Genomic DNA, 13,974 nt, shown 5'->3' on the forward strand with positions numbered 1-13,974 from the left:
GGGGCCGGGCCGTCGCGGGCCTGTGACGTTGCGGCGCCCCGAGCGCCGCGTTCCCACACTCGCCGGGAGCCGGCCCACCTGGCCGAGCGCGCTCACGCCGCCGCCGAGGCAGCTTTCGCGGGCTGGCCGGGACCGGAGCACCCATGGGGCTGGGGCCGCGCTCCCCCCACAAGTCCGGGCGCCGGTTCCCAGCCGGTGGCAAACGGGGGCGCGGGGCCAAGGGGTCGGGGCGCCCCTCAGGCCGCCAGCGAGAGCCCTGCCCGCCCCCGGACGGGCGCTCGTCGCCGGCTCTCGACGCGCACCCTCACCTGAGCCCCGAAGCGCTGGGGTACTTCCGCCGGGCGCTGTCGGCGCTGAAAGAGGCCCCGGAGGCCGGAGAAGAGCGAGGTGGGGAGGCTCTTCCGGGTGGGACCGAGAGAGGGGTTTGCTGGGCACAAAATTCAGTGCAGGCAAGGACATTGTGGTGGGTTCCCAGGGCGTGGGGACTGTTTCATCTCCCGTGTCCTCTTCCTCACTCCCAGCCCCTTGGTTAAGTGATGGAACATAACCTCCTCCTCCTCTCAGTCTCTTTAAGATATTTCTTTCTTTGTCTTTCCAGAGCTGATGGTGCACAATGTTTTGAAGGAAGCGGAGGCTCAGGCCCTCGCCTTGGCCACAAACAGGACTGGCAGTGAGATGCTGCAGGAACTGTTGGGGTTCAGCCCCCTGAAACCTCTGTGTCGAGTATTGGCTGCTCTGCGCTCCAACTTGCGCTGTGTGGCCTGTCATCGATGTGGGGTCCATGTATTGCAAAGTGCTTTGCTGCAGCTGCCTCGATTGTTGGGGAGCTGTGAGGAGGAGGAGGAGGAGGCTGAGGAGGAGGAGAAGGAGCCTCCCTTGGACACCCTGGAGGAGCTGGTGCTGGGACTAGCCTCTGAGGTGTGTGATGATTTTCTCTTCTACTGTGGAGACACACATGGCAGCTTCGTGGTCAGAACTCTGCTGCAGGTGTTAGGAGGGACTCTTCTGGAGTCCGAGAGAGCCAGACACCGGGGCTCCCGGTCACCTGGTAAGTATTACAAGACAGGGAAGTGGGCCGAGAGGAAAGGAGAGTTTAGGAAGTTCAGAGGAGATAGTGGCAGAAGAGTAATTAATTCTTCACGACCTCGAAGAACTAACAGAGAAATTAGGACAGGGCTTAGCAGGCCAAAGATTAGTGTGCTATAGAGGCCCAGAGGTAGGGTGTGTTTAGGGAAAGCTAAACATGACTCAATGTACATTTGTATTTAGGCACATACTGGATGTAAGCAGAAGATCAGGAAATAATGCCCTCACTACATGCAACCCACTCTAATGTTTTCTTTCCTTTTTTATTCTGTTCTATTCCATTAAGGTGCTGGTTGAGACCCACGAAATTGACTTCGTGATTCATTCATAGGCAGTGACCTACATTTTTAAAAACTGGGAAATAAGGTTAGAGAATTTAGATAAGGCCTGATTTTGGAACATCTTGAATTTCTGGCTGAGGAGTTTGGACTATCTCCCATGATCCGTGGGAAAGATGGTTGAAGTTTCTCAGACAAATTGAAACAGAAATGTGGTCTCAATCCAGTCATCTAGATGAGAAGGGAAATTCAGTTGTGTTCTGCATTTTTAAGCTAAATCCTTGTTCATCTGTGCCAGCGATTTTCAACTGGTGTGCTGTGACACAGTGCAAGAATATTTAAAATGTGTGATACCTCTTATTTAGTCAGGGCACTGACCTCTTTTCCCTTAGATTGTCAAATAAAAGAAAAAAAGGCAACACCTAACACAATAGCTGTCCAGTGTGAATGAGTCAAAACTATACATATATTTTTGTCAGGTTGGGAAAATGTATTTTTTGGTGTGGTGCAGAATTTTAGTAATTCGTTTATGTGTGCCATGAGATGGAAAAGGTTGAAAATTCCTGACCTTGTAATTCTTCTCCCTCTGGCATGGTGGTTTGTGATCTTGCCACTTGATCTTCCTTCAGAAGCACAAAGGACTCCAAGTCGGGAATGTAAACCAGTTGATTTTGAGGTTCCTGAATCCTTCTTGAATTGTCTTCAGGACCTGAGTTCCTGCTTTCTGAAGGACATTGCTGGTAAGGTGGGAAATAGGAGGAGGGGCTAGGATCTACTTTTCTGGAGGTGATTATCTTCAAACTAGTGACCTTCGTGCACATTAAAAGGGGATTAATTAGAGGAAATAATTTAATATTGCTATTTGCCCTTTCTCTATAATAGAAGTGTCAGAGATGAAAGAAAATTAGTAAAATGTTTATAAAAACCTTCCTCCTGTCAGAGTCTGGGGCTCACCATGGGACCCAGAGTCAAATCCCCGCCCACCCACATGCACCTCAAAATCATGTGAGACCCAGACCCGGCCAGTCCCACCCTTGTCAAGCCCTGTCGGGAAGGGGGCATAGCTTCAGGTCCCCTGGCCTGGCGCCAGGATGGGGGACACAGCCTGAGATCCCCTGTCAAGCCCCACTGGGTGGGGGGCATGGCCTGAGGTTCCCTGTCAAGCCCTGCTGGGTAGGGGGCATGGCCTGAGGTCCCCTGGCCTGGTGCTGGGGTTTGGGGAGCAGCCTGAGGTCCCCTGTCAAGCCTTGCTGGGTGGGGGGGTGCAGCCTGAGGTCTCCTGTTAAGTCCCACGGGGGCGGGGGAGGGCGTAGCCTCAGGTCCCTGCTGATAGCTCGTTAAGGCTCCTTATGGGAGCTTGGCCTCAGCTGTGGGTGGAGCCATCTTTGTGATGGAGTGATGGTCAATTTGCATATTCCCTCTTTATTAGATAGGATAAGGCCCTTATTTAGATAGTCTTCTTTTCAAATCTGATCTGATTTGTGTTGCAAAGACTCTATAGACCCGTTGTCCATGGTTCCTTATACCTTGTTGTTTGAGGTTGTCCAGGTCGTCTGGATTTTGGGAAAGCTGCCTTTATTATTGCTGCTCTCTTACCACAGTGTTTATCACTGACAAGATCTCCAGCTTCTGCTTTCAAGCGGCCTTACAGATCTTACACCGCAAACTGCCCCAGTTGTGTGCCAACCTCTGTAATGCTGTGATTGACTATCTGAGTAATCGCAATTCCTCAGCAGATGGCAGGTAGGTCAGGCCTCAGGATTGATGGGGTGTGTATAGTATTTTAGAGGTGTGTAGGTATTTGGATGGAGTGGAGTTAAACTACCTTCTTGTCTCCAGCCCCCTACTGCTATTTCTGCGGGATCAGACGAGCTCCAGACTTCTGGAGCAGGTGCTGCTGGTGTTGGAGCCCCCGCGGCTCCAGAGCCTTTTTGAGGATCATTTCCAAGGGCAGCTGCAGACCATGGCTGCGCATCCCATTGCCAACTTCCCTTTGCAGCGTTTACTAGATGCTGTCACTACCCCTGAGCTCGTGAGTCGGGAACTTGGCTGGGTCTGTTTCTGTACGCTGTTGCTTCTACTAGTTCTTGTTCACTGGGCCTTATTTATGGTGTGCCTATCTCTGACTGTGTGCTGGCTGTTCCCCTTAAAAAGTTATTCCTGGGGGTTTCCCAGAGCACAGGGTGAAGGTGTCTTCTTCCCAGAAAGGATTTGCTTTGGCTTTTCTCAAACGCCAATACCAACAGGAGACTGGCTTAATCCAAGTTAGCAGCTTGAGGTTCCATGGCCTACCCAGACTGGGTATGTGGCTACAAATCCAAATGAGCACTGGAGCTGCCATAGCTTCTCTTTTCCTTGGCTGCTTAGTGCCAGGGCATGTTTCCTTGGGAACTCATGGGTTGGGAGTTAGAGTGGAAGGTTTGATTTTAATTCTCCTTTACCCTGACAGTATGGTAACTTAAAGTCCCCTGTCCATGTGAGGCAGCTCCTTTAAGACTACACCCTTGTTCTGGACCTTTCTTATCCAGCCCAACCAAAGTCCTGACATTGGCAATGCTTTTTTGTCTTATCTAGCATTTTTAGTTGTTTTTGGCAGAAAGATTTTTCTGAATAACTTAGCCCACAGTTACCAGAATGCCAAAAATTCTTTACCCCAATGTCTCCCCTCAGCTGTCCCCCATATTTGAGGAGCTGAGTCCTGCCCTGGAAGCTGTGCTGGCGCAGGGTCACCCAGGGGTAGTCATTGCCCTGGTGGGAGCCTGCCGCAGAGTTGGGACCCACCAAGCCCAGGTTCTGCAGCTGTTGTTAGAGGTGAGTGGGTGTTACTTGCAACCCATTTATGCCCTTGGTTCAAATTCTATCTCTTAAGACTTATCCAATCTTTAGTCATTGTATCTCTGGCCCCAAGATATTCAATGCTCAGGGAGTTCATAGATAACAAGGGGAAATGAGGCCAAATCCATTTCATAGCCCTAGAATGAAAATTGTCTCCCAGAACAAAGAGAGAAGTTTATTTAAGGAATAAATATTTATTGACCCCTGTTACATGTATAGAGGCTGGAGATACAGCAGGGCAGACGAGATCCTGTCCTCATGCAGCTTATATTCTTGTGAAGTTAGGCATTCTTACCACTCCTGAATGCTTTCCCTTGTCTAGAAATTCAGGGTTAAAATCAGTTCTCAGATTCATTATGTTTTGTCTTCTCATCTAGGCGTTCCACTGTGCAGAGCCCTCTTCCCGGCAAGTGGCCTGTGTGCCTCTCTTTGCCACTTTGATGGCTTATGAGGTGTACTATGGACTGGAGGAGGAGGAGGGGGCAGCGCCCGCGGACCACCAGGTGAGGTAGGGGAAAGGCCAAGCCAGTGACTGATTGGGGACCAGGTCTCCCTGGGCTCAGGGAGCCTCTCACCACGGAGGTGAGGGTGCTGAGATCTCTGGCTTCATCCAAGTGGAGGTGGCATTTTGGTGGCTGCCTCCTGACTTCCTATCCCTGTTCTCAGGTTGAAATGGGCACAGCCAGGGCCCTGGGGGAAGTGACAGTCCTCGGATCTCTACTGCTCCAGCATCTGCTGCACTTCTCCACTCCTGGCCTTGTCCTTCGAAGTCTGAGTGCCTTGACGGGACCACAACTTCTGACTCTGGCCCAAAGTCCTGCTGGTTCCCATGTGCTTGATGCCGTCCTGACCAGCCCTTCTGTGACGCGCAAGCAGCGCCGCCGCGTGCTCAAGACCCTAAAGGTTAGACTCTGGCTTCTGCTTTGATTCCTCTGCCATTACCCATTTAGAGAACATGAGCTTCCCCCGGATGTCTTTCCTAGACTCTTTTGGCTCAGTTTTTAAATGGAAACTCCACTCCCTCCGGCCCCCCCCCCCCCCAGCACATTTTCAAGAACTGCCCTAGAGGGACCTGCCTTGTCTGTCTCAATGCAGGGACAGTATGTGGCTCTGGCTTGCAGTCGCCATGGCAGCCGTGTGTTAGATGCCATCTGGAATGGAGCAGCCTTGGGGGCCCGGAAAGAAATTGCTGCTGAGCTGGGTGAGTACCAGCAGGTCTCTTGGACCGTTCCAAACTTCCCTTTCCTTCCTCCAAATAGCTGGGTGGCTGGGGGATGGATTTTAATTCAGCAGTGACTTCGGTTCCAAAGGGTGATTTGGCCATGGTGCTTAGCAGTCTGCTCTCCCCTTCCCTCTGTTGATGGTGCAGTCCTATGTTCTTACCCTCCTCCCAGTTTGTTCTTTGGAGAGTGAGGGGTTAACTCTATCCCAAGGCAGACCCAGGGACCAGGTAGGATGGAGAGACCTTCACCCCAAGTAGGGTCTCTTCAAGCATAGGTGGTGACTGCATGCTGATACTGAACATGATGGTTCCCTTTGCAGGAGAGCGGAACCAAGAGCTGATAAAAGACCCTTTTGGCCACCATGTGGCTCGAAATGTGGCCCTGACTACCTTCCTGAAGCGTCGAGAAGCGTGGGAACAGCAACAGGGGGCAGTGGCCAAGCGGAGGCGGGTTTTGAACTCAATTCTTGAAGACTGAGGCCTTGAGATCTGGGACTGGGTGTTGATGGGGGAGGAGGAAAGGGAGTATCTATCCTGTTCCCTTACTAATTTAAATCAAAGTCATTGAAGTCAAAAAAGTGTTATTGGTAAACATTTTTATATTTGTATTGGAAATGTCTTTGTTTTTCTTGGGGGGGAAGGGTATGAAGAAATAGAGATCTCAAGGTAAAGTCCAAGAGGGCTGTCTTCAGCGTGCTGGGGAGCTCAGGGAGAGGAGTTGTAGGAACTCTAGAGGCAGCAGCAGCCAGAGCTATCAAGATGCCTGGGGCAAGGTTGGGCCTTTCAGGGTAGGTGGGAGGCTGAGAGGATGGCTAAGGAGGGACAGCATTCTTCAGGAGTGGGTATAGGCTAAGGGTGTAAGGCGCCATGCTGATGGGGTCAGAGGGCAGTGGGAAAACGAGGTGAGTTATCTAGTCTGCACTATCTGCAGGTCCCTAAACCGGATGTCGTCACAGTCCCTACAGCCATCTCTAGGGCAGAAGTTCTGAGCCCCTTCTCAGTGGGGATGAAGGTGACCCTGCTGCTGCCACTGTGTAGCCCCTTCCACTACATGGCGAAGGGTAGAGGAAATTCCCAGCAGCATATGGCCCAGGCCTTGCAGCAGTGTGGAGGTCCATCGGAGGAACTCCCTGAAGGACAGAGACAAGAGGCAGTCAGATGGCCAGGAGGACGCCTTAGAGCTGGGGGGTGGGGGCTGAGGGCTCTCCATAATTGAGAGCTAATGGGTTAGGTGGGTGCAGGAGAAGGAATTATGGAACTGAAACTATGGGGATGGGGAAGTAAAACATTTTGGTCTCTGACCTGAGTACTTTCTTTGGGCCGAGTCCTTGAATGTCACAACTCATGGAGTAGAGCCCATAGAATGTGGCTTTGATGTTCAGGCTCCCAAAGAGGTCTCGAGGGTTTTGCTTGTACACGTCAAAGGTGATGCGGGCGATGTCCTTGCTGTGCTTGGGCTTCTCCCGGCCGAGGCCATATGACAGCATCCCACTCTATAGAACACCCCCGTGAGTGAAGTGGTCCCTCACATCCACCATCAATCCCCATCAGTAGTGGGACAGACCCACCCTTGCCTGGGCTGTTAGTCCACCATAAGGTGTCCTTAAAAACTCCTTACCTCTCTCATCACTTCCGCCCTCAAGATGAGGGGTAGGCAGGAGGAGAGGCTTGGGAGAGATCTAAAGGATTGGTGGCCGAAAGCAGCCCACCCCGTACAGGCCTCACCCTGCTGGGACTCCAGCTCTGCCCAGACTCGAGCACCATCAGGCATGTGTCATCCTCCAACAGCTGGAAGAAGTCTTCGCTCTCCACGGCAGTCCCATCCTCCTCTAGCACCAGGGTTAGCACTCCGCTCAGCAGCAGGGTCTCCAGTGCCTGCCCAGTGGCAAGAAGCAGGAGGGAAATGGCAGAGCTTGTCTCATGCCTTCCCTCTCCAGCTGCCCAGCATCTACTGGCTGGCCCAAGACACTGGTTGATATCCCAACTCTACTTCCTGGTGCTTTGCCATCCCTTCAGACAGCTCCAGCTCTCAGTGTTCTTTCATTGGGGAACCCTCCAGCTCTCAGTGTTCTTTCATTTGCTCCCATTCAGCTGACCTCTCCCATTTGCTCCTGCTTTGCTCCTACCATGTCGTTATTTACCCCTGCTTCCCTCCAAGTCACTCCTGATTAGGAATTGGAAAGCTAGCCAGGCTCTCTTGAAGTCCATCCTTTGGGAGTGGGCATAAGGCATTATGCTAATGGGGCTAATGCAATGGAATCTTATCTCCCACCTCGCTCCCCTGCTCCCTACACAGAGTTCTCCAGAACCGTTTTCAGTAATAATGACAATCTTTTTGTCTTTACTAGTGCCAGGTATCTATGTAGCACTTTACATACATTATCCTCTTTTATTTTCTTCAACAATCCAAGGAGGTGTATTATTATTCCCTTTTTATAGATGAAGAAATTGACATTTTGACTTCTCCCCAACCAGAGGGTAAATAGCTTAAATCACCCTACTTAAGGAGACAGAAATTCAATTAGTGCCATTTGCCAACCACACCCAAGGACAGATGAAGTTAATAGAATAAATCTCATTTTTGGTACATCAACATAAAGCTGATGAGAATTCTATTGAGATCTGCCCCTAAAATCTCCCCTAAACACCCAGCCTTTTAAAAACCCTCAAAAATCGATCAACCGAAGGACTTGTATGCATGCATATAAGCATAACCAATGGACGCAAAACTCTGGGGGGTGAGGGCATATATGGGAGTGGGGTGGGGGGGGCAATGGTAAGATGTGTACACATATAATACCTTAATAAAAAAATAAAAAATAAAAACCCTCAAAAATGAAGGCGCCAGTGGGTGCTCTCCCTCCCAGGAGTACTCGGGTGCCTCCACCCCCCTCCACTTCCCCAACAGTCATACATTCCTAAACTCTAAGGGACCCCATGAGACTTGCAACCAGGGCAGCCATGGGCCGCGGCAGCTCATCCCAGACCAACCGCCTGAACCTGCCCCAAGGCCCCTTGCTCTGCCTTAGCCAGCCAAAGCAGACCAGCCTGGACTCATTTCCCCAGGCCTTTCTTGTTTCACGTCCTAGCTTTAACAAATGTCCTCTAAAATTCAGAAAAGAAAGAATTTTTGACATCTTTATAGGTTAATAACTTCCTAAGGTTTGACAGAAGGAGGTGACAATCAGGATTTGAACTTGATTTGCCACACAAATTGCCAGTCCACACTATCTTCTAAACCCTATCCCTCCAACCCTCCCTACTCCTTCGCCTAGCCCCAAAGAAAAGCCAGCTCCTTGGGGGGGAAATAGATTGACCCAAATGCAGCAGAGATCATTGGGCTCACCGTCCCCTATCTTCCCCTCCCCGCCCCCCGCTTTAGTTTCAGTGGGAGGGGTAGCTGCATAACCTCAGCCCTTTCTGCTGGTCATTCCAAGTTCTCACTCTTTCTGAGCCCCTTGGATAGGAACCCAGGGACTTGGCTCACTCACCTTGTCTAGCAGTTCCTGGCGGGTGGCAGCTGTCAGACCTTTCCGTGTGGTCCGTTTGTGATCACAGACACGGAAAGGTCGCTGGGGTGGTGGAGCTGAGGTCCAGACCCTACGGCCAAACTCAGAGCTCATATTGGATACTGACCTGGTAGATGGGAAAAAAGATCAAGGAGTGAGGGGTTTGCTGGGTGTAATGGGGATGTTGGGGGTGAGGTAGCTGGAGAGTTAAGAGAAGGGGGGATTTAGGTTTTTGGATTAGAATAGCCTAGGGAGAGAGGGAGGGGCCATGGAGTGGAGGTGGGTGGTAGAAGCTGGACAAGCCCACTGTGGAAAGTGGAGTGGGGAGGGGAAGGGGTACAGATTCATGAGTTTCCAAGGGGCCGAGTGGAGATTCGTTGCCCTGCCCCTATCCCCAGTTAGAGAGTGGAGAGGAAGATCAGTAATCACCTGAGCAGGCTGCTGGGGTTCATGGCAGAGAGGTACTCCATGGTGTAGGGAAAGACAGAAGAATTCTGGGCTGGGTTGTTCTCGGCTGTGCTGGGCTGAAGTGGTGATGTTTTCTGTTACAGAGCTGGGACCTCAGCCCCAGTGAGGTGGAGGATGAGTCAAGCGGACTCTGCCCCCCCCCCCCGCACCCCCCCTCAGGGCCTGGAAAAAGGGCAAAGTCCCTGGGGAGGGAGAAGAGGAGGGGCCTAGATGAGGTCCTGGAAGAAGGATTAATGCCTGGAGTTGCCAGGCAGAGGCCAAGGAAGCTTTGTGTGGATGTTGTCTCTGGTGGCAGCTTGTGCTGTGAGGGTTAATGGTAATTGCGGTTTTCTGTGTATGGAGGGAATTTCTAGGCATAGAAGCTACATGATGTGATTTGTGCTGGACATACTGCCACCTACTGAAAAATCCATAAACTGCTGCATTAGGAAAAGGGAGGCGGGGCTGAGGGTGAGACCATGGGTAGGGCTTGGAGAAGTGGGAGGTGAGGCAGTGTGTCTGGGTGGGGCGCAAGAAGAGGATGGGTCCTGACCCATGGACCACCAGGATCCTGTCGCAAGGGCCTTCTTGCTTTCCCGCTCTTTCCTTCGTGATCCAGGGGAGCAGCTGGCTCATTTCCCTGATTTAATTCTGCAGAACTGCCTGCTTCAGCCACTCTGGATTTCTCACTTTTCTCCTTTGGCCACTTAATAGGCATGAAGATGTGAAGGGGGAGTGTCCTCTGAGGGCATCAGGACTTTAGCTTCCGGTGCTCCATGTCCCATCCCCGATTTCAGCTGCAGTTGTGCTGGACAAGTTGCATGGAAGCTCAGACTCTCACTGACAATGAATTCCTCACTTGAGTGCGAGTCTCTGCTTTCCTGCCTAGAAGTCTCGTTTGAAGCTTTGGCAAGTCTGCCCCCTGACAAGTGCAGGCTACAAGTGTGCATAGGAGCGTCAACGCCTCCTCTTTCTCATTCTGTGCACTTCTTAGACATTCCTGATGCCTACTGAGGGAGCTCAATGACACTCGTACTGGCTTTCCTCTTCCCTCTCTTCTCTCTCTCCTGCTTCCCAAGCTGTGTTGCTGTGTCTATGAGTTTGTTTGTTGCTTCCTGTTTTAAATCCAACATATGAGTGAAATCATATGGTTCTTGTCCTTTTCCATCTGACTTTCTTCTACTCTTCTTCTAGAACTTCAGTTACACTTCTGTTGGATCTCTAATATTATCCCACAGGTCTCTGAAGTTCTGTTCAGTTATATTTAATGAGTACAGGATTACATGTACTCATGCCCTTAACTCAGACTCTGCTTCGGAGGGAACCCAAATGGAGACAGTACTGGTGTTCTGGCTCCCAAGGAACCCCCAGTTCTGGCTGTTGACTGGCACCTGCCTTTCCCCTTTCCTCAACGTTATCAATGAGCCAGGTCCCCTCAAATATCTTCATTTCCAAGTTTTGCCTAACTTCTCCACCCAGAGAAGGCTTCTTTTCAGCATGTCTCTACCACTGCGACCTTTCCCTTTTTCTTTTTCCTCCCAATATATTTTATTGATTTTTTACAGAGAGGAAGGGAGAGAGAGAGTTAGAAATATCGATGAGAGAGAAACATTTATCAGCTGCCTCCTGCACACCTCCTACTGGGGATGTGCCTGCAACCCAGGTACATGCCTTTGACGAGAATCGAACCTGGGACCCTTGAGTCCGCAGGCCGACGCTCTATCCACTGAGCCAAACCAGTTAGGGCGACCTTTCCCTTTTTCTTGTATCCGGGTGCAGCCTGGTAATGTGGTCTCTTCATGGTTGTGTGCTGTAACTCCTCAGCCAGGTTATATGCCCCTTACACCTCCATGCATTCCCCCAGACCCCACAGGACTTAGCACCATGCTTTACACTGAAAGCTGTCATTGACAGCCCAGTGACAGCCCTGAGGGTGGAATGACTGGGGCAGGGCCCAAGGCAAGAGGCAAGAGGGGTAGGTAGGAAGCTGAGGAAAAAGGAGGCTCAGCAGGGTCAGGAGTCTAGAAACAGGCAAAGGAAAGAGCAGCAGGGCAAGTGAGTAGTTTGGGTCACCTTTTCTGCTGAGTGCAGACCAAGGAGGCCAGAAAGCATAAGGCTGCAGGGTTAGGAGGGTTGGGACCAGAGCTGGGGGAGGGATCTGCACAGAAACAGGACCCAGGGTCAGGATTCAGCAGCGTCCCTACTCACCCACCTACACAACCAGGGAACCTTATCTGCACCCCTTCACTTATCCTGTTTCCTGGGAGGCAGGACCTCACATGCCTGGACGAGTTAGTGATGGGAAGGAATATGGTGAGGGAGGGGCCCCAGGAAAGGCCCCACCTTATCCCTCCCCATTCTCGCCTCACCCTCTGCAAATCTGACAGGCCCCGGACAGGAGTAGGCACCAAGCCCATTGCTGCTTTGCCTTTCGGCCTCCCCAGGCCTCTTGCGGGCCCCCCACCCTGCTAGCTCGAAGCTGGGTAAGTAGATCTGCCCGAGTGCCCTGACCACCTCTCACTTTTGCCCTGAGGTATAGGGAAGGGGCTGGACAAAGAAGGGTAGAGGAGTGGAGGTGGAGGTGGTGACAGCCTGGGAGTCAGGACTGGGGAGCTCAGCTGACTGAGAGCAGGGGATTTGGGTTCCAAGAAGTAGTGTTTGAGTGGCTGGGGTCGCAGAGGAAGCCAAGGCTCCCAGACCCAAGAGAGGCAGGCGTCAGGGAAGCGAGGGGAGGCACAGTTCCTTCTCACCTGGCATCAGGGGTAACGTTGGCTTTTGCCCCAGCCCCTGAATGCGCTCCATGGCCCTTTCCAGCCCCCTGTAGGTGCAGAAGGATGACGGACTGCTACCGTCCCCCAGGGAACGAGACGCTGCTGAGCTCTCCCGCCTCACGGGCTACAGGCACGGCCTTCTTGCTGCTGGCGGCGCTGCTGGGGCTGCCCGGCAATGGTTTCGTGGTGTGGAGCTTGGCGGGCTGGCGGCCCGCGCGGGGGCGGCCGCTGGCGGCCACTCTGGTGCTGCACCTGGCGCTGGCCGACGGCGCGGTGCTGCTGCTCACGCCGCTCTTCGTGGCCTTCCTGGTGAGGCAGGCGTGGCCGCTGGGCCGGGTGGGCTGCAAGGCCGTGTACTACGTGTGCGCGCTCAGCATGTACGCCAGCGTCCTGTTCACCAGCCTGCTCAGCCTGCAGCGCTGCCTCGCCGTCACCCGCCCTTTCCTGGCGCCCCGGCTGCGCAGCCCGGCCCTGGCCCGCCGCCTGCTGCTTGCCGTCTGGCTGGCGGCTCTGTTGCTCGCCGTCCCGGCCGCCGTCTACCGCCACCTCTGGGGGGACAGCCTGTGCCAGCTGTGCCACCCGTCGCGGACCCACGCCGCCGTCCACCTGAGCCTGGAGACTCTGAGCGCGTTCGTGCTGCCCTTCGGGCTGGTGCTCGGCTGCTACAGCGTGACGCTGGCGCGGCTGCGGGGCGCCCGCTGGGGCTCCGGACGGCACGGCACGCGCGTGGGCCGGCTGGTGAGCGCCATCGTGCTGGCCTTCGGCTTGCTCTGGGCCCCCTACCACGCGGTCAACATTGTGCAGGCGGTGGCCGCGCTGGCGCCACCCGAAGGGGCCCTGGCGAAGCTGGGCGGTGCGAGCCAGGCAGCGAGAGCCGGAACCACGGCTCTGGCCTTCTTCAGCTCCAGCATCAACCCGGTGCTCTACCTCTTCACCGCCGGGGATCTGCTGCCCCGCGCAGGTCCCCGCTTCCTCACGCGGCTGTTTGAGGGCTCCGGGGAGGCCCGAGGGTGCGGCCGCTCCAGGGAGGGGACCATGGAACTCCGAGCTACCCCTCGGCTCAAAGTGGTGGGGCGGGGCCTGGGCAACGGAGACCCGGGGGGCGGGGCGGCAAAGGACAGTCAGGAATGGGACCCTTGACACCAAATCCTGCCCTCCCCTGTCCACTTCCATCACCGCTCAGAACGCAGAGACCACTCGGGAGCGCTTGGCAAGACTCTGACCAGTTTGGATCTGTCGGGGCAGAATTATGTACCTGGGGCAGGCCCAGGTTCCTGCAAACGGAGGGGTTGCCAGGGCTGATGGTTCATGCTAATGAACATTGTGCACTTGCAGGTTGGCATGTGCCCATGTGCCAGAGCTGCTAATTTGTTGCCAACAGTTATTGTGAAAGACCCCGTGCAGCCATTACACCATGGCTTAAGTGTGCTCTCCCGAGGTTCGGCATGCCTGAGTTGCACTGAAGCCGCCTGGTTTCCCTGCGGGGTCAGGCCAAGGCTGGGCAGTGGCAGCCTTCTCGACCCATCCTCCCCAGCTCAGGTGGCCATACAACCACTCTGCAAATAAAGGGAGAAGGAGGAAATAAAGGCGTGGGTGCTTGGGTGTGGGGTGGGGACGGGACCCATTCTCTGGGGTCTATAAGAGCCAAGAAGGGGGTTGGGGGACTGACTGGCCCTGGAAGGTGAAAGTCGATCTGTGGGGTTTGAAAGGAGAGTTTTCCTGTCGGCCTTGTGGTTGGTGCAGTGGGGGAGGGCCCTGGGAGTCAGAGACGAGACTTAGCCTCCTCTTTGAATCTAACTCTCCCTGCAAAGGTCACCTGACTCAAA

General features: G+C 53.5%; 3 protein-coding genes across 4 annotated transcripts; 2 read left to right on the forward strand and 1 right to left on the reverse strand.

Annotated features, from left to right (window-relative positions):
• The first annotated feature begins 49 nt into the window (after positions 1-49).
• Positions 50-6,029, forward strand: NOP9 (NOP9 nucleolar protein). Its single transcript, XM_008158447.3, has 10 exons — positions 50-387; positions 599-1,048; positions 1,994-2,104; positions 2,966-3,107; positions 3,204-3,396; positions 4,035-4,175; positions 4,577-4,702; positions 4,866-5,102; positions 5,295-5,400; positions 5,742-6,029. Exons 1-10 carry the CDS (start codon positions 144-146, stop codon positions 5,897-5,899), a joined length of 1,908 nt encoding a protein of 635 aa, XP_008156669.2. The 5' UTR covers positions 50-143; the 3' UTR covers positions 5,900-6,029.
• CIDEB (cell death inducing DFFA like effector b) lies at positions 6,003-13,218 on the reverse strand. Of its 2 annotated transcripts, none has more exons than XM_054716487.1 (5): positions 12,128-13,218; positions 8,913-9,057; positions 7,147-7,296; positions 6,724-6,914; positions 6,003-6,551 (listed from the first exon to the last, which is right to left on the reverse strand). In XM_054716487.1, exons 2-5 carry the CDS (start codon positions 9,042-9,044, stop codon positions 6,419-6,421), a joined length of 606 nt encoding a protein of 201 aa, XP_054572462.1. In that variant the 5' UTR covers positions 9,045-9,057; positions 12,128-13,218; the 3' UTR covers positions 6,003-6,418. The 2 variants fall into 2 exon arrangements, with proteins under 2 accessions (XP_054572462.1, XP_008156668.1); XM_008158446.3 differs by lacking the exon at positions 12,128-13,218 and adding an exon at positions 9,360-9,511.
• LTB4R2 (leukotriene B4 receptor 2) lies at positions 11,768-13,734 on the forward strand. Its single transcript, XM_008158445.3, has 2 exons — positions 11,768-11,860; positions 12,192-13,734. The coding sequence occupies exon 2, from the start codon at positions 12,212-12,214 to the stop codon at positions 13,286-13,288; it is 1,077 nt and encodes a 358-aa protein (XP_008156667.2). The 5' UTR covers positions 11,768-11,860; positions 12,192-12,211; the 3' UTR covers positions 13,289-13,734.
• Positions 13,735-13,974: the final 240 nt, after the last annotated feature.

Source organism: Eptesicus fuscus, chromosome 5 (assembly GCF_027574615.1).
Source record: "Eptesicus fuscus isolate TK198812 chromosome 5, DD_ASM_mEF_20220401, whole genome shotgun sequence".
Lineage (NCBI taxonomy): Eukaryota > Metazoa > Chordata > Mammalia > Chiroptera > Vespertilionidae > Eptesicus > Eptesicus fuscus.

What these genes read in the sequence shown, in the direction of transcription:
- NOP9 (XM_008158447.3), top strand. Translation starts at nt 144, where the DNA reads ATGGGGCTGGGGCCGCGCTCCCCCCACAAGTCCGGGCGCCGGTTCCCA. An exon ending in AATTCCTCAGCAGATGGCAG is followed by an intron (nt 3,108 to 3,203) that starts GTAGGTCAGGCC and finishes TCTTGTCTCCAG; the next exon opens with CCCCCTACTGCTATTTCTGC. An exon ending in AGAAATTGCTGCTGAGCTGG is followed by an intron (nt 5,401 to 5,741) that starts GTGAGTACCAGC and finishes TTCCCTTTGCAG; the next exon opens with GAGAGCGGAACCAAGAGCTG.
- CIDEB (XM_008158446.3), bottom strand. Translation starts at nt 9,400, where the DNA reads ATGGAGTACCTCTCTGCCATGAACCCCAGCAGCCTGCTCAG. An exon ending in AGAGCTGGAGTCCCAGCAGG is followed by an intron (nt 6,915 to 7,146) that starts GTGAGGCCTGTA and finishes GGTGTTCTATAG; the next exon opens with AGTGGGATGCTGTCATATGG. An exon ending in GGCCCAAAGAAAGTACTCAG is followed by an intron (nt 6,552 to 6,723) that starts GTCAGAGACCAA and finishes TCTGTCCTTCAG; the next exon opens with GGAGTTCCTCCGATGGACCT.
- LTB4R2 (XM_008158445.3), top strand. Translation starts at nt 12,212, where the DNA reads ATGACGGACTGCTACCGTCCCCCAGGGAACGAGACGCTGCTGAGCTCT.